Source organism: Protopterus annectens, chromosome 4.part0 (genome assembly GCF_019279795.1).
Source record: "Protopterus annectens isolate FY-2018-M chromosome 4.part0, PAN1.0, whole genome shotgun sequence".
Taxonomy (NCBI): domain Eukaryota; kingdom Metazoa; phylum Chordata; order Ceratodontiformes; family Protopteridae; genus Protopterus; species Protopterus annectens.
The window spans coordinates 237,530,705-237,552,358 of NC_056733.1; the positions used below are offsets into that span (position 1 = coordinate 237,530,705).

Below are 21,654 nucleotides of genomic sequence, written 5' to 3' on the forward strand. Positions count from 1 at the left end.
CCCTAATCCAAACCCTTATTCACAATTCCTCCACCCCCAAGGCCCACACCAAAAAACCTCAGAAAAACCAAATTACAAAAACACAACACAATATGAGATCCTTCAAAAATCCCAAAATGGACCAAGAAACAATCCTCCAAAACCCCACGCCTCTGCACAATAGATAGAAGATAAATGGATCATCCCAATAGCAAGGAAAACAATACCACATCCTCCAAAAAAAGGGGAGAAATCCAAATGACCCCAAAGGAGGAAAAACAAACTAATAGGAAGAGCAAAATCGCAAAAGCAAAATCCAAAAATCAAAATTGAACAAGTCCAAGTATTCAATAAAAAAACCACAAAACTAGATCCTGAAGGGGCAGAGAGAAAAATTGCAAAAATTACAAGGAAAATAAAAAAATGCTCCTGACCCACAGATAAAACAACAAAGGACAAATTCACCAATCACAAAGACATTAGTCCAAAATGACAAAAAATACAAAATTCTCTCCCCTTCCCAGTGCTAAGGGCGGCATCATCAGGCATAAACTTCCCCCCCTCCCCTCCAAAGCAATCTATCCAGCATCCCAAGCCTCCAAAGCAAGAGAACAGTCAGCTCCAATACCACCTCAACAGAACCAAGCCCAAACCTACATGAACCGGTGAAGAGCTAAACCCCACTACAAACTACACTTTCAATCAAGGCTACTACAACCTAATGAGCCCTTCAGAGTTCCTCACAGCAACAGTGGTCCCTCTGGAAACAAAGAGTGGTCAACGATCTTACTGGTGCTTCCCTGAGTGGTCTCACTAGCTTGGATCATCGGTGATATGGAAATAAGTATCATGGGCCCTTATAAATAAAGACATTGGGGACCTACAGACACTGGATCCCACCCAGTTCGCTTTTGTTAAGGGCAGATCCTCCTCTTAAACCAACTCAATTGGTTTGACAAGGGCCCTGCTCACTGGACCTCGCAAAAGCCTCGAACTGACAACACAAACCTGGTCAAAGCCACAAAGCACCTCATAAAAGCCTAAATATAAACCCCTATGTCACTAGATGATAAGGTCACCAGCTTAATGGCTCACCTACATCATTAGAATAACTGGAAGATGTTTCACCCCCAAAGCCCAGCCAAGTGGCAAAGCAGGAGGCTCAGCAGGCCATGCCACCCCTTGAAGTATATATATAAGCCTCGTGGCCAGGACCTCTCACATTGGTATATATTTGCATCAGTGCAGGACCACATGGAACTGGGCATAGATGAGGGTCCAAGCATTGACACAAAGACTGCACAAGCAATCCTCTCATCAGCTCCAGACAGCAACCTCCAAAAGCCCCTCATCAGAACAGACAACTGGCCAAAAGTGTATAGTCAAGCTAAACGCAAAAAAAAGTGCCTATCAATCCCTCATTGGTGGTACCCAAACAGAAGTAGTCATTTACCACCAGGGACCCATTAAGAAGTCAATAAGAACAATGGGACCTGCCGCACAACAGTTGGCTACCATTCTCATTAAAACATTTGTGGCCGAGAGAAGTTCTTTTATATAGCCCACCTAATCATGAAGGGGTTAGTCATCGTATCTAGATCTCATCCCTCATCAGGCCCATCCCTCATCCCTCATCAGGCCAGACAGTGAGCTCATCCCCCAGCAATGTACCAGAGACCACAAACACCCCACAGGAAAGACCTCACCTTCTTCAAACCTGCAAAGGGATACCTCAAAAAACACAGATGCAGTATGCGGTTAAAGAAAGAACGCCTGCTCTCAGTGGCATACCGCCCCTGCCAAGAGGCGATCTGTGCCTGACTTATAAAGCCATGTCAGCACAGAATTAAAAATCTGTGCTCCCACAGAAAATAAAATCCCAGGACTTCCTCCCTAAACACAAACCTAAATAGGACATGCTGGAGGGACAAGCATCAAGGGAGGACAGATTCACAACCCAGGAATTCACCAGTCCAGGTTAACCAGTCCAGTCTAGGTTGGTCTCTTCAAGAGGAATCTCTTGATGAGTGAATGGGAGATCGTGGAGTTTTTTACCGGTATCACTGGGTGTCACTGTTAGACAGAAGCAAGAACAGTAACACTCAAAAAAGGGGGCAGCAAAAAATTTTTAAAATGGGTGGCAAAAGCCATACACACCTGGGCTAGGCTTATAAATGCCCTTAAGAGAAAGGAGGATTAACAGTTACAGAAATGAGATTAAAGAGTAAAGGACAGAACTCACTGTGGAAAATCACTTATCTCTAAGCTAAGGCTGCAGAATCTCGTCTGAGCTGGAAGGCGGCAAACAAGATGTGAGGGGTTAGAAAAGGAGTGGGGCATTATGGGAGAGGAATGAGCTTGAGGCTCGGATCATAAGTCTGGAGAAATAGCAGAGTCAGACCCAAGCTCAGATCTGTAGACCCAGTAGTGAGGCATAATGAAATGAACATCAGATGCAAAGGTCGCTGATGCACAGACATGCTTCCCAAATCTGTTCAGTGCCTTAGACTCCCTGTTAGGGGAAGGGTTGACAGAGGAACTCAATTCCGCTGTTTCATTTCTCGTGGCTGCCACAACAATCATGGCATCAACCGTCTCACTTTTACTCCAGTATAGACGGTCTTTTGACAGTGCAAGGATTTTGTCTGGTCTCGTAGAAATAGGCGCTACAGTGTCCAGTTACTTCCACGCCCACCGAGAGACCAGACTACAAGCTCATTAGCCTGTGGAGTCACCCAGGAGGTAGATGGGCCAGACCCAAAAGCCTCCAGAAAGACTGATTCCTATTGGGAAGGGTTATCAGGAGACCACCCACCTCTTTGCTTAAGGAGTTCCAAGATGTCTCCAAAGGAGGCATCATCAGGTAATCTGGGGGACCCTTTCCCCTCATCAAAATCAGTGTCTTTAGTGACAGACTCTTATGGGGAGTCTAAGTGCCTCCTCTTCTGAATTCTATTCTGAGGGACCTACTCAGTGGGCTCCTCTCGGGAGAGACTGGAGGCTAGCTTGGACTGGCTGTCCGAGTGGAAGGGATGATCGAGGCTCAGGAAGCAAGACCGAATGAGATAGAGAAGTCTGATTCAAACAGGACAAGGTTGTCTGTTCTCTACTCATAGAGAAGACTTTCTCCATTTCCTCAAAAGTGGCTGTCTAAGAGAAGCAGAAACTGATGAATCCGACAATGGACCCTCTCTGACTGTCAGCTCCCAACGTCCTGAAGGCATTCCACCTGAGGAAGGAGCTAGAACAGAGCTATCTAATGCCGAGGCTCCAAGGGGAAATGACAGCTCCAAAGCTTTGGAGTAGACTCTAAAGCCCCAGAGCTGGCGATGATACTTCAGCTCTTAGAGGTGCTCTGGTTCCGAGGTACTTGGTGCCGGTCGACTCAGAGAAACCATCGGAGTCAAAGTAACAATGATCTTGACACCTAGAAGGATTTTGGATCGGACAGCTCCAAAACAGAAGGACGGATCGGAGAAGGAGAAATCAAAGGTGGTGTGGTTCTATAAAGGCTCTCAGGACTCGATGGGGTTGGAGCTGAAAGGACTCTGATTTGAATTTGCATCCTGAAGGTCTTCATCATCATCCTATCCATATCTGCTCCTGACAGGCTCATGGAGGATTGAAGAGACGAAGTTGTTGAAGAGGGCCTAGAATGTCTTCTGGGCAACTGTTCAAGGAATGGAGATAGTAACCTGGAAGAAATAGGCTCCAAAAGCAAAGCAGGAGTATGGATCCTAGGGGATCTTTTATTTCTTGGCTTTGGATTCGAAGTGGTTGGATTTAACTTTTTCAAATGTTTAGCTAGTGGCTCTGTCTAAGGAGCCAAAGTCAAAGAAGGGGGAAGAAAGATCAGAAGACCTTTTGTGTGAATTCCTGTTCTTTGTAACGGAGTCACCCATTTTATCCTGTTTTTTTTAGGCATTTGAACCCCAGCAACCACAGTAGAGTGTTTGGAAGGAAGAACTTCCCTTAGGATAAGCTTATTCTTCCTGTCTATCAATTCTCTGGAATTAAAACCTGCACAAATGTCACAATGTACGTCTAGGTGTTTTGGACATAAACAGTGCACACACTCTGTGTGGGTGTCAGAGTTCGGAATGTTGCGGCTACAAGATACACATTTTTTGAAACCAGGCGGCTTTTCTGACATTTTTTAATACATTAATATAAAATTACAACAACAATGAATTACAGCTAAGTAGGTACAAACACATAAATACATATCTATATATCTAGGAAGGATAGATAGGATTTTCTTTTAAAGGGAAATAAAAGGGGAATGAAAGATGAGCAAGATTACTGACAATGGTATTAAGAGATATTATAAAAATACAAGAAAGGAAAACTACCAACAATGGTATTAATAGGTACTAAATGAGTATGAGAAAAGGCTGTTAGCATAGAAAAGCAAGGGTACAAAGGCAGTATAGAGATACAACTATGAGGGTACAGAAAAACTAAAAATAAAATTCATTTTATCTGAGTGATGCCTCCAGGTGCATCTGCAGTTAACTCCTACTGACACCTCTAGACATCAAATACTGCTTATTCATATTTGCACATATAATTCCAAAACCATGCTATGCACAAGGTTATAAAATATGTCATCTTAAAGCTTACACAATAGAAAACTCAACTGCATTAATATTTAACATCTGCCTAGTGCAGCAAAATAGATATTAACTGTTGTTTTTATGATACTAATTTATATAGATATAGTTTTCACATTTTTTAAATATCTCAACAACCAAGTAACAGACAGAACTCATTAGCTTCATATGAAAGCTCTCAGCTAGATTAATAAAATGCTGCTGACAGTTTGTGTGTAACTTGAGTGGTTGTTGAGATATTGCAAGTTGTTTACGAAATATTATGAATGTGATAGTTACTGTATTTACTGTGACTTATAAATTTCAGTTTAAGACCTAGAACCTAAAGCATACTACCACTATAAAAATAGCTTGTGCTGAAGAGTTTGCCATTTATACTTCTTTCATAACACCTATGGTTCCTGAGATAATAACATTTGTTTAAAGTGTGAAGACATAATTTGATTCTGTCAAGGCTGAGGCTTTGCCCACTGGAAGTTACAGTGCAAACTTCCTGAGTTCCACTGTAGTGAAAGAGTTAAACTCACTTAGAAGACAAACTATCGACTAAACAAATCATAATGCTCAAGAGCTCGAAACCCACATCTGTTCACAATGGCAACAAATAAGATCTGAGGTACGTTAGGTTAGTGCAGCATTATGGGTAAAGGGAGGAGCTCAAGTGTTTCATAAAAACATTTCATAAAACAGTAAAATTTATATATTTCTTTAAGAGAAGGGATGATGGAATTAATTTTTAATTGATTTCATTGCTGTATATAAAGAGCATCTCTTGTATTATATTAAAGTCTGAGGAAGCGTCCATTGAGACGTGAAAGCGCTTACTTGAATAAATATTTTATTCGTTTTTACAACCTGCTTCTGCCGTGGTGCTCTCCCTTTTTTATCTTTTGGATATTTGCTGTTTATTGACAGGAGCCTTGCACACTAGCCCTTTGTGTGTATTTTGTTAATCAGAGTCTCTTTAACTGATGGCAGGTGTGTACCCCAAAAGACTGAATGCTGTAATTAAATCAAAAGGTGCTTCAACAAAGTACTAGTTTAAGGGAGAGCACACTACGCAACCAGCTTCTTGTACATTTTTTTTATATTTTTCCCCTAACAGATTTGTTTCTTTTTCAATTGAATTGTACAGGTTCTAGGTCACATTAAAGGTGGGAAAAGTTTTGAAATGATTTATTGTGGTCTCATTTTTTTATATCACAAAAAACTGGCATTTTAACATGGGTGCGTACACTTTTTATATCCCCTGTAGCTCATCCAAAACTACCAATGAAGTACATGTAATTTACTTCTTCATAACAATAAGGGGTGTACATGGTCAACAAAGTGTTTACAACTGCTGGTGGATGTGGGAGGCTATCTCTGGATGAAAGTACCTTATCATCTTATCTGGTCATTTTTAAAAAAAACAGGTCTTTAATCTGGATTGGAGGACTATAGTGTGTGAGTGTGTGTGTGTGTGTGTGTGTGTGTGTGTGTGTGTGTGTGTGTGTGTGTGTGTGTGTGTGTGTGTGTGTGTGTGTGTGTGTGTATTAAAGTGAATGTTATGGCTGTGTGTTTGTGTGAAACAAATTTGAAAACGTGATTCCGGTAATTTTTTATTTTTTGATGCAGACATCTCAGAAGGATGCAGTCAACAAATAATGTAGTTATAATTGTTGGGTTTTGTGGTATGATAAAAATGATTCTGCTGAAATGTTTCAGGACTAGTGTACATTTGTGTAAAGCAAATTAAAATACTTTAGTAATTTTTATCACAATCAGACCTGTGATGTGTACATGGCTGATAAAGTGGCAGTAATTGTTCAGTAGGGATACTGGTGTTATTATAATGACAGCAGTTTGAGTGGCCTTTTATGGATGAAATGTTCTGAAATGGATACTTTTGTCATTTGAGTCATACATTTTGTTTCACTGCTTACTCAGAAAAAAGTTCAAAACTATACATTTAAAACACACTCTAACAAATGATGCTGTATTAAATAAGAAATACAACTTAAAACAATCAGTAAAGTGAATGAAGGAAGACGTGTATTTATGTAGAGTGCTACAGATTTGTGCGGGGTCCCACGGTTTAAAACAGCCTGGGGCCCAAGGTACAAATAATCTGCCGCTGATTTGAGTGCATGTGAGATGTAGAAAATCCTGTCACCTAACAGGCAACTGACCGTGAACCTCTCCTTGCACAGCCTGGTGAGTGATACATCAGTGTGTCTTACTATGGAGTCACCTACGACTAGGATATTGGATTGTGTGAAGGTTTGCCTTATGGGTTTTTTGAACTGAGACAATGTGACTCTTAGATGCAAGTTTCATGGTGAGTGCTGCCTGTGCTGCGTCTGTGAGGTTGCTGAGGGTTTTTGCTTCTTAGGTTAAATTTAGATCTTTGTGGTTTAGGCATGTTACTTTTAACAGCCTCAGCATATGCAGGTTTATGTATTTGGTCTGAGCTGTGTGTGACTGGTTTAGTGTAATGTTGTGTTATACTGGCAACCTGCTTATTTGTAGTAGCTTCATATGAGAGCTTTGACTCCACTACCATTATTTAACTATATCTCTCACACACTGTCAGTCTGTTTACGTAGTACGTGGTTGTCAATAAACATGAGACAATTGCTTATTGCCTCTGGATGCCCATTTCATCCAAGCTGGCTACAGAGACAGTTGAAAAGTGCAACTCTATGATGGTTCTTGATATTTATTAATGTGGGCTGAAGAGGGAATACAGCCCATGAAGTTTGGAATTGATTCACTGAAGTGCTATCTGTCTAAAATAAAGAATCTTAAGTCTACACGTGAAGAGCAATGCACCTCTTAGCCCAGACCAGGGTCTCTTCATGCAACTACTGACTACTAAGTAAACTAGAAATTTGTGGATTGGGTTATAGAGAGAAAATTAAGGCTAGACGTGCCTGCGTTTGCACAGTTAAAGGCAGCTGCGTAATGAGCAGCACCACTCAAAAGTGGGCAACTTAGAAAAACATAGAAAAACAAGAAATATTCAAGCGAGCACATTACCAGTAACAAAACAGCACACTTCAATGTTACACATCAATCAGAGACTTAAAAATGGCTAGGTTCTTTCTACATTTTACTAATAAGTACCAGAATAAGTACACAGATATCAGACTAACTCAGTAAGAATACAAAAATGAACTTAACACAGGTGTATCAAGGGTGATATTTTAGTCAAGTCCAGTAGAAAATTGTCACAATCAGAAGCATAGCAGGTTAGCATGTAGCAGCTTGTAGCAAATGAGCACAAGGCCACACAAACACAGGCACTTTATTACAACAAAAAAGAGCTAGAAGTATTCAAACACGCTCACTGGCCAACAGCAAAATAGCAAACTTCAAGGTTCTACAGCAATCAGAGGCCTAGAAATGGCCAGGTTCTTGTTTACTGTTTGCTCCTCAGCATTTATTAAGTCAAGAAATCCCTTGGCATACCCAACTTTTCATGTGTCAGTATCATAAAGGAATTTCTCATTATGGGTAATTTCAGTGAGTACACTTAGGAGTTTATCATGGTCATCTGAAACATGAATGGTGTCGAGTAATAAGCTAAATGCTGACAATTTGTTTTGTTCAGAGTAAGCTGGAATTAAAAGATTGCGGTTTGGGGATCTCTGGGAATCTGCCTAATGATATCATCTCTTGACAAATATGGAAATATCATCACAATTTGTCATGTGTTTTTATATCTGAGAGGTACAAAATACAAAATCCATGTTTGGAGGGAGTGCATTCTCGACAGTAAAACCAGGTCTCAAATACAACACAGATATGGATGTGTTCACGTTGCAGGAGAGTTTCAAAATCTGTCATTTTGTTATTCAAACTTCTGGTATTCAGAAAAGCAACCTTATTAAAGTCAGTTTGAGTTAGAATTTGCTGTAAATTAATCTGTTATGTTAGGATGTCTAATAGCTACACTCTGGTTAAAAAGGCACTTAGGGCAGAGGAGACTATGAAGAAAGAATTGGAATGACGGGTGCTGGCCAAACTTTGTGAAGCAAATTGGGCTGTAACATCTCATCCCACAAGAATACATATTGGATGCCACCAGAATGACACCAAGCATATAGCAAATTGTTGATACCAATTATTTTTTCTTTACATTAAGGCATCACTCTGGGGGAAAAGTAGAATTCCACTCAGAACCATGGTTTTCCCTACGTGCCTAATGAGATCCAACATATCTCTTTGCTTGTCCCTCAGGGTTGAGTGCCTCAGGTCATTCACACCCAAATGGACTATCATTAGGTCATAATCATATCTGAACAGTCAGAGGGACTGAACAGCCTTTGTAACATTGCATATCCTGGCACCAGAGGGACAACTAACTGTAACCCTCGCCTTCGCCAGCCTCATAAGCATGGACTCAGTGTGCTTGACAACAGTCATTAATTACCAAAGTATTCTACTTATACGCAAGGAATTTGAGTTAGTGGACTGTTAACATTCTATAGCCTGATGTCTGTAATACAAGTGAGGATGGCAAAGTTGTATTTTTTTTGTTGAAACCTAATCTTCTTAGTTCTAGAAGACTTAAGCAATGACTTTTGACAGTTACAGCATATGTTTATTTGGTACATATGTGTAAAAATGTGGGTGGCAGTATCTTGCTTGGAGACAGGTTAGCCTCAAAGATGAATACAAACTTACACCACTCATGGACTTAATTACTTGTGCCTAGTAATAGTTCACTGAGTTTATTGTCTGCAAGCATACAACAGCTCCTACAGTGTGCTAGAAGGCTGGCAAAAGAAAGGATAAAAGCAGACCCGTTTTCCACATCAGGCAGGTACGTCTATGAATTATAAGTCTAAGTGCAATGATATACCACTAGCAGCTTGCCCACGTGCAATAGCTAGCTACCTAAAAGTGTTACATGGGAGAAGTAATTACAAAACAAAGTTTGAGAGACAAGCAGGGCAAGGACAAACACAGATTAGCTTAGAGACAAAGTATTACAAAAAATCTGGAAGAAAGTACAGTTGTGTACACTTACCATAAATATAGATGTTCGAGTGTATTCACTGTTGCAATCATTACATTTGGGTAATCTGCTGGCAGGTTGCCCTCAGTTGGCCTGAATATCAAAGTCTTGGGTCCTGCGTCGGTTGCTGTCTCTTCTTCCATGACGTCAGGTCATCAGGGGTATAAAACAGGCAGCCGACGCCATTTTCTTTAGTTTTTCTTGCCCCAGATGTCAGGTGCCCCCCGAATGGGGAGCAAATATATATATATATATATGTGTATGTATATATATATATATATATATATATATATATATATATATATATATATATAAAAACTATATATACATGCAATTGTAACAACATAAACTTTACCTTCATCTAAAAGCAAATACACCACAACGGCTGTACAGTCTAGTATAGGAAAGATAATCTTCAGAATAAAGGGGGATGGCGGGTGGGTAACCCGGACTGCAACAGTGAATACACTCGAACATCTACATTTATGGTAAGTGTACACAACTGTGCTATGTTCTTCATGTTTCACTATTGCAGTCATTACATTTGGGTAGAATCCCAAAGCTATGGATGGGAGGCTGTAACTAAATAGCATTAGGAGCGGCTATAAGGCTCTGCAAAACTGCAGTGGCAAAGCCTGCCCTGGACTTAGAAAAGAGAGGCAAATGATAATGCTTTGTAAAAGTATGCACAGAACTCCAAGTAGCAGCCTCTAGAATGTCTTTGGTTGGTACCCCTCTGAGAAAGGCTGCTGATGTAGATGCAGCCCTGGTGGAATGTGACCTAATGCCTTTGGGCACCGGTTTACCATGATGCAAGATGATGCAAGTAGCAGAAACGAATGCAGTGGCTTATCCACTTTGAAATAGTCTGCTTTGAAATAGCCTTTCCCTCTGATCATGCAGCAAATGCCACCAGTAGCTGCTCAGTTTTTCTTAAAGATTTGGTCCTGTTTAGGTAGAATCTTAGTTGTCTGTGCACGTCCAAGGAATGCAAAATCCACTCCCCCTTGTTCTGCGGATTTGGGTAAAAGGTTGGCAGGTGAATAGTTTGTTTAAGAGCCACAATGGATGCCACCTTAGGCATAAAGGAAGGATTGGTTCTGAGGGACACTCTGTCCGGGTAAAATATAATAAAAGGCTCCACAGCCATGAGGGCCTGCAGCTCTGAAACCCTTCTTGCTGAAGTAATTGCCAGAAGTAAAGCTGTTTTCCAGGACAAAAACTTTATATCTGCAATAGCAGCTGGTTCAAGTGGAGGCAGGGTGAGTTTTTCCAACACAAAATTGAGGTCCCATGCAGGAAATGGTGATCTTCTGGGAGGCCTTAAATTTTTGGCCCCTCTAAGATACTGTTTTAGTAGAGGATAAGAAAAAATTGGTGGCTCTGTGTTGTAATGAACCGAAATGGCAGAGGCATGGATTTTTATTGATGAAAAAGATAGGCCCTTGTCAAGCATCTCAGTCAAGTATTGCAAAATCTGAGGAATATTTGGCTTTGCTGTGTCAGTTCCTTGTGCTTGGTTCCAAGCACAGAATCTCTTCCATTTATCAGCATACGATTTTCTAGTACTAGGCCTTCTGGCTTCCAAAATGACATCCATCACAGATTTACTGAGAGGTGTTGTTTGAATAACTACATGATCAGCCATGCTGCCAGGTTCAAGTTTGGTGCTGATTGTGCTGCTGAGACAGGAGATGTGGTATTTGAGACAAGCACCAAGGAGGGATTTGAGACATATTCCTTAGGATTGGGTACCAGTGCTGGCGAGGCCAGTCCGGGGCAATTAGAATCATTTTTGTTTTTTCTTGTCTGATCTTTAGTAGGACCTTGGGAAGAAGAGGCAGATGAGAAAAGACGTAAACTGACAGGTTTTTCCAACTGAAGGATAGGGAATCCACTTTCCATGCTTGTCTGTGATAAGTTCTTGTGCAGAATTTGTCCAGTTGATAACTCTGCGGAGAGGCAAATAGATCTATGTCTGGGCTCCCCCATTTCTTTGTTATCATGCTGAAGACCTGTGGGTCCAATTTCTACTCGTGAGGGTCCATAAGGATTCTGCTTAAATCGTCTGCCAGAGTATTTTGTTTCCCAGGCAGGAATTGAGCATGAAGATGTACTTGGTAAGTCAAGGCTGTGTCCCACAATGCCATGGCTAGTCTGCGTCTGCAAAGGGGTAGGAGTGTGTTCCCCCCTGCTTGTTTATGTATCACATGACTGTGGTGTTGTCCGCCTTTATCAGTAGTTGTCCTGGATGAAGTAAGTCCTTGAAGGCAGTCAGGGCATTCTGAACTGCTAACATCTCTTCCTGGTTGATATGCAGATGCATTTGTTTTGGGCTCCATATGCCCTGAATGCATCTCCCCACCAGGTGGGTCCCCCAAGCATAGTCGGATGAGTCTGTAGTTAGGGTTTGGTTGGCAGGGGGTAGAGTGAAAGACTGTCCCATGTTCTGGTGACATGTCTCTGCCCACCAAAGAAACTCCTGTTGTAGGCAGGGAATGAGAAGAATTATTGTTTCCAGGCTGTGACAGTGTTGACTCCATAAACATTTAAGATACCACTGTAGTTTCCTCATACGCAGTCTTGCATATGGAATCAGTAGAATGCAGGCTGCCATGAACCCCAAAGCCTGAAGAATTTGTCTTGCAGATAACTGGGTTTTTGTTGCCATCTGTTTGAAGTAAATAGTCAGTTACCTTTGTTTTTCTGGCATAAGATAAGCTATCTGGGCAGTTATATTCAAGCTTGCACCCAGGAATATTATCTTTTGAGAGGGTACCAGTTATGATTTCTTTTCGTTTATTGTGTACCCTAGGCATGTCAGAAGCCTTTTCACAAATGCCAGATGTTGAAGAAGAATGTCCTTGTTTTCTGCTTGAATGAGACAGTCGTCCAAGTAAGGATAGATTTGTATACTTCTTTGTCTGCAAAATGCAATTACTGGCGCCAGGCACTTTGTAAAGACCATAGTATATAGTATAGCATAGTAGATAAGCCAAAGGGCAGTGCAGAGAATTGGTAATGCATAAAGCCAGGCTGGAAGGGGAGGCATCTTCTGCATGATTCCCTTATTAGGATATGCAGGTATGCCTCTTTTAAGTCTAGAGTCACTAGCCAAGCGTTCTTGCCCAGCATGGGCAGAAGCTGCTGCAATGTTAGCATTTTGCATTTTGGAATGTCCAAGAATGTGTTCAAAATTGATAAATCCAGTATTGGGCACCAGGCCTTGTCTTTTCTGGGTACCAAGAAGAGTGTGGAGTAAAACCCTTGTCCTTTTTCCTTTTCTGGCACTGGCTGAATAGCCCCCATATCCATGAGGGACGTAACTTGTTTTGGTGCCTCTGCCCATTGATTTTGTGGCAGACCTGGCCAACCGTTTGGAAATGGCAGTGTATGGAAATGAAATCTGTATCCCTGGGATACTATGTTTAGTACCCACTTGTCCTGGGTTATTAACTGCCAATTTTGAGCATGAAGGGCTAGTTTTCCCCCTAAGGGGGCTGCCAAAAGATAAGTGCTTGGTGATGGCAGAGGGAAGTCAGTGAGACTGTTTACTGTAGGGTTGAGCTTTATTTCCTCCAGATTTGGAGGTAGAGGCACACCATTGCTCTGACCTGTAGGAATCCTGTGATTGGTATCTAGAGCCCTTTGAGCGCCTGGATTTGCCCCGTGAAGCTCTGCCGGACACAGGAAAGGACCAATTTTTTGTAGACCAGTGTCTACTGAATCTTGGTGGCTACACTTGCAAAAAAAAAATCTTTTACAGTTTGCATAGACTTAGCTTTGTCTTCCATTTTCTTTAAAACCTCTTCTGCCTTAATACCAAACAGAATATCATGCTGTAAAGGTGCATCCAACAATTTAGCTTTAACATGATCAGGCAAATTTTGCTCCTTTAGCCAGGTATGCCTTCTAATCACAGATCCAGTAACTGCGGCTCTGCAGGAGGCCTCCAAGGAATCAAAACCACATTGCAAAGTATGCTTTCCAACTTGTTCTGCTGCATGCAACAATTCCTGCAATTCTTTATTTTCCACACATTCAGAAATCAACATCATTTTCTGTTTCAGTAATCCCATAACATGCTGTTGATATTTAAGCATATGAAACTGGCAGTTTACGGCCCTAATTGCCAAGGTTGCAGATGTATAAACCTTTCCCCATCTATCCAGCACCCTGGAATCTCTATCAGAGGGGGTAGGATTCTTAGCTGTTGAGGCCTTTACACCCTTGGGACCCTGTGAAATAGTTTCAGGGTCAGCAGCAGGGTTTTTGAATAAAAAATTGTGCGAGTCAGGAACCCTGTAATATTTGTCTGGCTTGCTAGGAGCCGGAGGTAAGGAATCTGAAGTCATGCTTGATTCCGAAAACACATCATCAACAATGTCTAATACACAAGGTATGGTTAAAGGCCTATGCTGAGGGAGAAGAAGGAAATCCCTAAGCCTCTTTTTTGATTCTGAGAAGTCTTGACTCTCCCAATGAAAATGTTCCCTCAAAGTATGCAAGGTTTCTCAAAGGAATAATCTTCAGGAGGGGATGCAGAAGGGATGGATTCCTCTGCATCTGAATCCTCATAGGGTGGTAAAGAAAATTCCTGATCAGAAGAGGAATCAGAAGAAATAGAAACCTGATCTGAAGATTCATAATCAGTGTTTTGCCTAGGCCTCTTTTCGGGGGGGGGGGGGGGGGTTGGGAACCCCTGATCAAAGTAATTAGGTCTTCAGCCACTTTGATCATCTGCTTTTTGGACATAGAGGCCTGAGCACATGGCTCATGTGTCGGGTTTTTTTTAGCCTTAGAAGTTGCCTTTGTCTTTGTTTTTGAAGCTGGCGTTGGTTTTATATAGAAATGCTGAGGCCTGAAGACACCCTCAGAAGCCGGCGCCTGCTCTGCGGCTCCGGACCCATTTGAGGGAGAGACATCCGTGGGTACAATACTTTGAGAATCTCGTGGCGTGCCAGACTCCACATGTGTCTCGGTAGAGGCCTGCAACTTGAAAGTAGCAGGTATCAGGGGCTGCGAAAGCATCTCACTGAGTACCGGCGAACTGGTGACTGGCTTAGGAGAAGCATCGTCATCGGTTTTGGGCCTCGATGGTCTGTCTCTGTCCTTTCCTTTGTGTTTTTTGTGAACTCCAGTAGTCAGATTGCTGTCCGACGACATTTCAGGGTAGTTAAATCTGTTTCCAAAATATTCTAAAGCAAAGATATACCGATGCTTAATAGTGAGTTGGTTAAATCTAGCACAAAACAGACAGCAAGGCACGTTATGATCTGGGCCTAGGTAAGGAATACTGTACAAATGAAAATCCTTATGAGGCATTTGCTTCCCACAAGTAATGCAATTATTAACTTTTACTGACATCGGTATGGAGCAAGAAAAAGTTTCCCCAAAGGGGTACTTAGCTTTAATTGAAGACTACGGTTCTGAAACTCGAATTAGAAAATTTCAGGAGTCGGCCGATTGGCACTCGCGAACTGCTTCTGCTTCGGGCACCGCGCGGCAAGAAAGACTAAAGAAAATGGTGTTGGCTGCCTGTTTTATACCCCTGACGACCTGACGTCATAGAAGAAGAGACAGCAACCGACGCAGGACCCAAGACTTTGATATTCAGGCTGACTGAGGGCAACCTGCCAGCAGATTACCCAAATGTAATGACTGCAACAGTGAAACACGAAAAAAATCAGTGGTAATGCAATAACAGTAATAAGAGAACAAAACAGCTCAGCTCACAGTGAGTTGCTACTCACAGCACAGAGGCAGTTAGTTGCAAAACAATATGGGACAATTAATACAAATGCTTCTATCCTGTGCCTGCTCCAGTTAATGGATAAATGTAGAGTGAGGTGATTTTTTCCCATCTCATTGTTTTAATTATAAGATTACACTGAACTGCATATTCTTTCTTGCTGTTGTAATTACTAGATACACTTACAGCAATATGCTTCTCCTATCCAGCTGTCATTATCAGAATATGAATACAGTGAGATGTTTCATTCATCTGGTTACAGTTACTATGGGCTAAGATTACAGTGAGTTGCTTTTCCTGCCTGGTTGATGAAATTATAAGATATTACATCAGTGTACTTGTCACTGGCTGTTTTAGTTAGGACAATTAAGTAGTGAGGTACAATGGCTGTTGTAATTTTCAATACAATCATTAGCAGGTGCTTTCTGCTTGTTAACTCGTCTCTGCACTGAATAACTGCCACAGTGCTCACCATTCCCCAGCTTCTTTAAATTGCTCTTCCTTATCTCTACTCTCCTTTGAGACTGTAAACCAGTAGAGACATTTACCTGATTTACATAAACACAAACTTACTAATCAAACTCCAGTCGAATGTGATTAACAGGTCATGAACCATTAGATTACTGGGATAAACACAGTAGTTGACCTTTCACAGAGTTCATATTCCAAAATTTCAAGCTGCCCAGTCACCATCTCACTGTGGTTCACATATGAAGACACTCACAGGCACAGACATCGGCACAATAAACATCATTTTCTAAATCTGCACAATTCATACCCAAGGAAACCCAAATGAAAAGCAACATACTAGTTAGTGAACCCACCATGTACTGTATAACACTAATTAAATTCTACTAACCTGTTTCTGTAATGGCAAATCTCCTTCCACTTCCAGAATCCGTCTCTCTAGCTCTTGCTTTAACTTTTCATATTCAGCACGATGCTGTTCAATCTCCATGTCTTTCATACTAATCAAAAAATTAAGAACAAGTAAGTGATGTAGTGGCTATAACTTGATAAATGTACACTAAAAATAGTAGATCAATGAAAAAAGATAGGAGTTTTGACGATTGGGGAGAGATGGGCGAAGGCTGCCAGCCTAGTCAAATAGAATTTAATATATAATTCTATCAACTGTATAAATAAATGTAAAATACAGGCTTGTGTTTTTAAATGTAAGAAAACACTGTGAAATGTGGAACTGCAAAATATGTGACAACATTCCACTCTACTGGCCCAGTGAAGCATGTTGTATCCTTTCATGTTAGGATTCGGCCCGAGAGCGGCTGGATAAAGATTTCATGCCCACTGTTTTACGGCTAAAGTTTATGACTAGAATTTCGATGTGGAAGGTGCTTTATTGCTTTAGTTTCTGTTAGTATATATATGAAATGTCTTCTATTGTTGTAAGTTTCTGTGCAGGTGTTAGATTGCTAAATAATGCAGTTTGTGGCCTGAGAACTCAGACCAGGTGTTAAGATTATGCAATATGAATACTGGGAAAACCTAAGTATCAAAAATGATGTAATTTTAGGAGGGCCTGAGAGACATGTTTGTTAGTAATGTTTAAATACTATTTCTCACAAGAGACCAGAAGCATTTTGATCTGGACATCTAACTTATCAGCACTCTGCTTATGCTCACATGTAAGTTTTTGGCACTGTGATATCTTGTAGGAATAGTTAAAGCTAGTAAAGATTCATTGGGTATTTTTCTTTGGAACCAGACCTGCCCTACTGTATTATTTTAAGTTTCTGTGTGATCTGTGAACTTTTAGATATCTCTGTGGTGTAGTAGTTTTGTCTTGTGTTTTAATTATTTATTATTAAATATTTTTAAAACCTTCTACCTGTGGCTGCTTTGCGCAGAGATGAAGTATGTTTTAGAGTACATTATATATTTACAGAATTTACTGTCTAAGCCCTTCCAATAAGCCTTAGACTGTACAGTCACATTACCATTGGATATTAATATTGCACAGTAATAATTGGGCACCCTATTAAGGGCCTTTTAGTAGCTGATAGTATTAACTGGGTGGTGGCAGTAATTACTACCGTATAGCCTGGGTAAAGGGGCACAGCTGGAGAATCTATGTCAGCCTGTCCCAGGAGTGTCTGTGAAGTTGTATAAATACTTATCTCAAAGTGTGTGTGTGTGTTGTGTCAGCTACCTGGGCAAGGACATGAAGCGCTGATTGGACAGAGAGGGTACTGAAGGTTCCAGCTTGCCCAGTTAGGCTGAGACCTGGACCCTATAGCTGTGCCAGTGGGGAGTCTTACTGGGGACCTGGTGAGCAAGGGAGCAGCCAGCCCCAGACTGACTGTGATCTCTGTGTGCACTTAAGGGAAATTGTACTTTACTGTGTGTATTAGTTATCCTTTCCACTTCTATGAGACTACCTCCCTGGTGTTAGTGGTGAGGATTGAGGCTCCTTGATTGCTGGGCCAGGGCACGGTCATCACAAGTGTTTGGCAGTGGTGGGATCTACTTCACATACTAATTGGCTTGTAGTGGTGTAGGGTAGAGCAAATTCCTGTAGCTTATGTACAGTGATCTCTAGAAGTGTTTTGTACTCTAAAACAGCCACGCAGTGTATACCAAAAGTTCAGATCACAATTGTTTATTTCTTTTGTTAGCTTAGTATTAGTCAAGGTGAGCAGGCAGTATGTCAGCAGAAGAGTATGGAAAGCTGACAAGGAGTCAGCTGGCACAGATGTGCCAGGCTAGGGGGCTGGTGCATGGAAAGCTGACTAAGGCAGACCTGATTGCAGCCTTGGTTACAGCTGCATCAGAAAACAGCAGCCTGGAGGATAATCAGACTGATAGTGGAGATACAATGTCCTCGGAGAATGGACAGCTCAACTTTTCTGCAGTGGACTTAAAAATCTAGCTGGAGCTGGAGAGACTTGAGTTGCAGACCAGGTGTATGAAACTAGAAGCAGCCAAGAGAATGAGGAGCCTAGAAGCTGAAGAACAGGAAAGGCAGAGAAAGCATGAGAGGGAAATGCTGACTCTTCGCCAGGGTCATGGAGGTAATGGGAAAGGGAGTAACCAGACCCCAGAAGCACGAAAGGTCAGTAAATTTATTCCACAGTTTAAAGAGGGGAATAATTCTGATAGCTTCATTCATATGTTTGAGCGGGTATATAAACAGTATGAAGCTGACCAAAGGCTCTGGGTACAGTTCCTGATCCCCTTACTCCATGGTAAAGCTGTAACTTCTTTAGCAAAAATGCATGACACTGACTGTTTTGATTATACTGCTGTAAAAATACATTTGTTAGAATGTTTTAAGCTAGCACCTGAAATGTATAGGAAAAAGTTTCATGAGCATAGACGCAAGGCAGATGAAAATATGTGAATATGTTGTTGAACTGAGCACTTATTTTCATAGCTGGGTGAGTGGATGTCACCACTTTTGAAGGGCTGGCAGACTTTCTGGTAAGGGAACAAGCCCTTAGCACTTTGCCTGAGGACATGATGATCTGGTTAGCTGATGGACAGTGTGCTTCTTCAGAGGAGTTGGGGAAGAAGGGAGACCTATACCTAGCAAGCAGGGCAGACCTGCACAGGAAAGGGACCCCCAGTACTGCTCATAGGACTAAAGGAACCCATGGTGGGCAGCAGAGACTGCCCCACCAGAATCCGCCAGTAGCAGGGGAAGCCACTAGTCCAGGGATATGTCCAGGAGCTAGGGTTAAACGTTTTGAATGCAACCAGTGGAGCCATGTGGCATACGGGTGTCCACAGAGGTAAGGTGGGGAACCAAAGGTGAAAAAGCCAGTAAGTGGTAAAGACAAAAATGCCAATAGTGGGTTGTCTTGAGACAAGAGAGGTATGAAACTACCATCCTGCAGATGTCCTGAGAGGGAAGGATTTGGATGAGGCAGTACCAAGCACTTACGCAGTTAAATGCAATGAGGCTAGGAGACAATCGTGTGGGTCTGGTAGCCTGGGGGAGACCCAGACAGACAGCATACTTGCAGCCAGGACTGCTGAGGTGGTTACTTCAGGGAGTGAGCTACGCTGTAGCAGTGAGACTGAATGTGAACCACAGCTGCTTGTGGGTACTGATGTTCCCTCAGACAGGGTAATTGCAAAGGTAGAGGTGAGTAGTAGTACCCAGGCTGAGAGTGAGGCACTGCTGTCAGCTGATGCCAGACGTCCCGTGGAAGGGGAGCAGATGGTGTATGAGGGCAAAGCCAGCAGCAAATTAATATTATTGATGGAGAATATATTATAAATGAAAATGAATGCCAATACTGCATTTGCAGTTAAACTTTTGAAACTTTTAGTGTAGTGTGTGAGGTGAGTCTAGTAGTTGCAGCAGCAAACTTTACTAGTTTTTAACAAGCAACTTACTACAGTTGTGGGAAGGGTTACAAGGAGAGACTTGAGACAGGCTCAGCTCTCAGACCCTACATTGCAAGGCCTGAGGCAGGTAGCGAGGGAGGCACCTGATACTCAAGGGAAGGGGGAATCTGTATACTGCAACAAAGGGTTACTATACAGAGAGTGGATCCCTGAGGGAGGGCTAGAAGATGAGAGAGTACAGCAGTTGCTAGTGCCTAGTCTGGTGCTTCTAGCCATAGCCCATGATATTCCCTTTGCTGGTCATATGGGCATAAAACGTACAAAGAGGCATATTATGCAAAACTTCTATTGGCCTGGAATTTCCAGAGATGTAACAGGGTACTGCAGGACCTGTGAGCAGTGCCAAAAGGTAGACAAGGTGAGAGCTCCTTTGATGCCTTTGCCTGTGATTGAGGAGCCATTTCAGAGGGTAGCTATGGATATTGTGGGTCCTCTGAGTACCCCAAGTTCCACAGGGAAAAAGTATATCCTAGAGATTGTAGATTATGCTACACGATACCCGGAGGCAGTGGCTTTGTCCTCCTTTGAGGCCGAGAAGGTGGCAAATGCTTTGCTAGAGATTTTCAGCAGGGTAGGTTTCCCAAAGGAAACACTGTCTGATAGAGGTGCCAATTTTATGTCAGACCTGCTGGCTTGTCTGTGGAAGTCCTGTGGGATGAAGCACATGAAGACCACCCCCCACCATCCCCAGACTAATGGCCTTGTTGAGAGGTTAAATTCTACAATCAAGTCCATGCTACAGGCATTTGCAGATCAGTTTAAGAGGGATTGGGACAAATATTTGCCCCATCTGTTGTATGCTTACAGAGAGGTTCCCCAGGAATCCGCAGGTTTTTCACCCTTTGACTTGCTATATGGGCATAGGATGAGGGGACCTCCAGATTTAATTCGAGATGAGTGGGAAGGTGAGTGTGAGTCTCACAAGGAGTCTGTTGCAGCATATGTCCTGAGCCTCAGGACAAGGCTCAGGGAACTCATGGGCCTGGCCCAGGAGAACCTGGCAGAAGCCCAGCAACAGAAAAAGGTGTGGTATGACAGGAATGCTTGAGCTAGAGAGTATGCTGTAGGGCAGAAGGTGATGGGGTTTACTATTAAAATGTCGAAAGGCACTACGTCAACTGTACTATAGTCGAACACGGAAGTTCGAAAATAGTAATGTCGATGTCAAAAAAACAATCTAGGAATGGTTTTAACATGGGTCGAGGTAGGTGTTCAGTATTATTCAGAACTACAAACATCTCCCCTACCTCAACCCATGTTAAAACACAACTCATGTTAAAACACAGTCCTAGATTGTTTTTTTGTCGTCGACATTACTATTTTCGAACTTCCGTGTTCAACTATAGTACAGTCGATGTAGTGCCGTTCAACATTTCAATAGTAAACCAGTGATGGTTCTCATTCCTGTCAGACACAACAAGTTGCAAGCAGCTTGGGAGGGACCCTACAAGGTGGTAAGAAAGGTATGTGATGTTAACTACATGGTGGAAGTGCTAGGCAGATGGTAGGGGCACAAATTGTACCATGTTAATATGATGAAACCTTACCATGATAGAGAGGCCCTTGTGCTGAACATATGCAGTGGATTGCAGGTAGAGTCTGAGAGAGATCTTGTGACTGATCTCCTCAGTGAGGCTTGGGCCGACACCTCAGTGGAAGGGGTAGCAGTGTCCCAGCAGCTATCTCCTAGCCAGGTTCGAGAAATCCGAGCAGTGTTGCAGGAGTTTGGGGGCATGTTCACCGGGAAACCAGGGAGCACCCACCTGGTGCAGCACCAGGTGGATACAGGACCCCAAAGGCCTATCAGGCAGGCCCCTTATAGGGTGCCTGAGAGAGTCAAACAGACTCTGAAGGAGGAGGTACAGGAGATGTTGGAACTAAGGGTGATTCAAGAGTCCAACAGTCCCTGGGCCTCGACAGTGGGGTTGGTG

At 42.3% G+C, this 21,654-nt stretch overlaps 1 protein-coding gene across 1 annotated transcript in view; it reads right to left on the reverse strand.

The window, feature by feature from the left end:
* The window catches only part of CCDC57 (coiled-coil domain containing 57), a 3,049,962-nt gene that overhangs the window by 2,718,840 nt on the left and 309,468 nt on the right, over window positions 1-21,654 (reverse strand). The window contains exon 3 of the mRNA XM_044069731.1: window positions 16,209-16,317. Coding sequence (XP_043925666.1) covers window positions 16,209-16,317 — 109 coding nt within the window. The remainder of the gene's footprint in view (window positions 1-16,208; window positions 16,318-21,654) is intronic.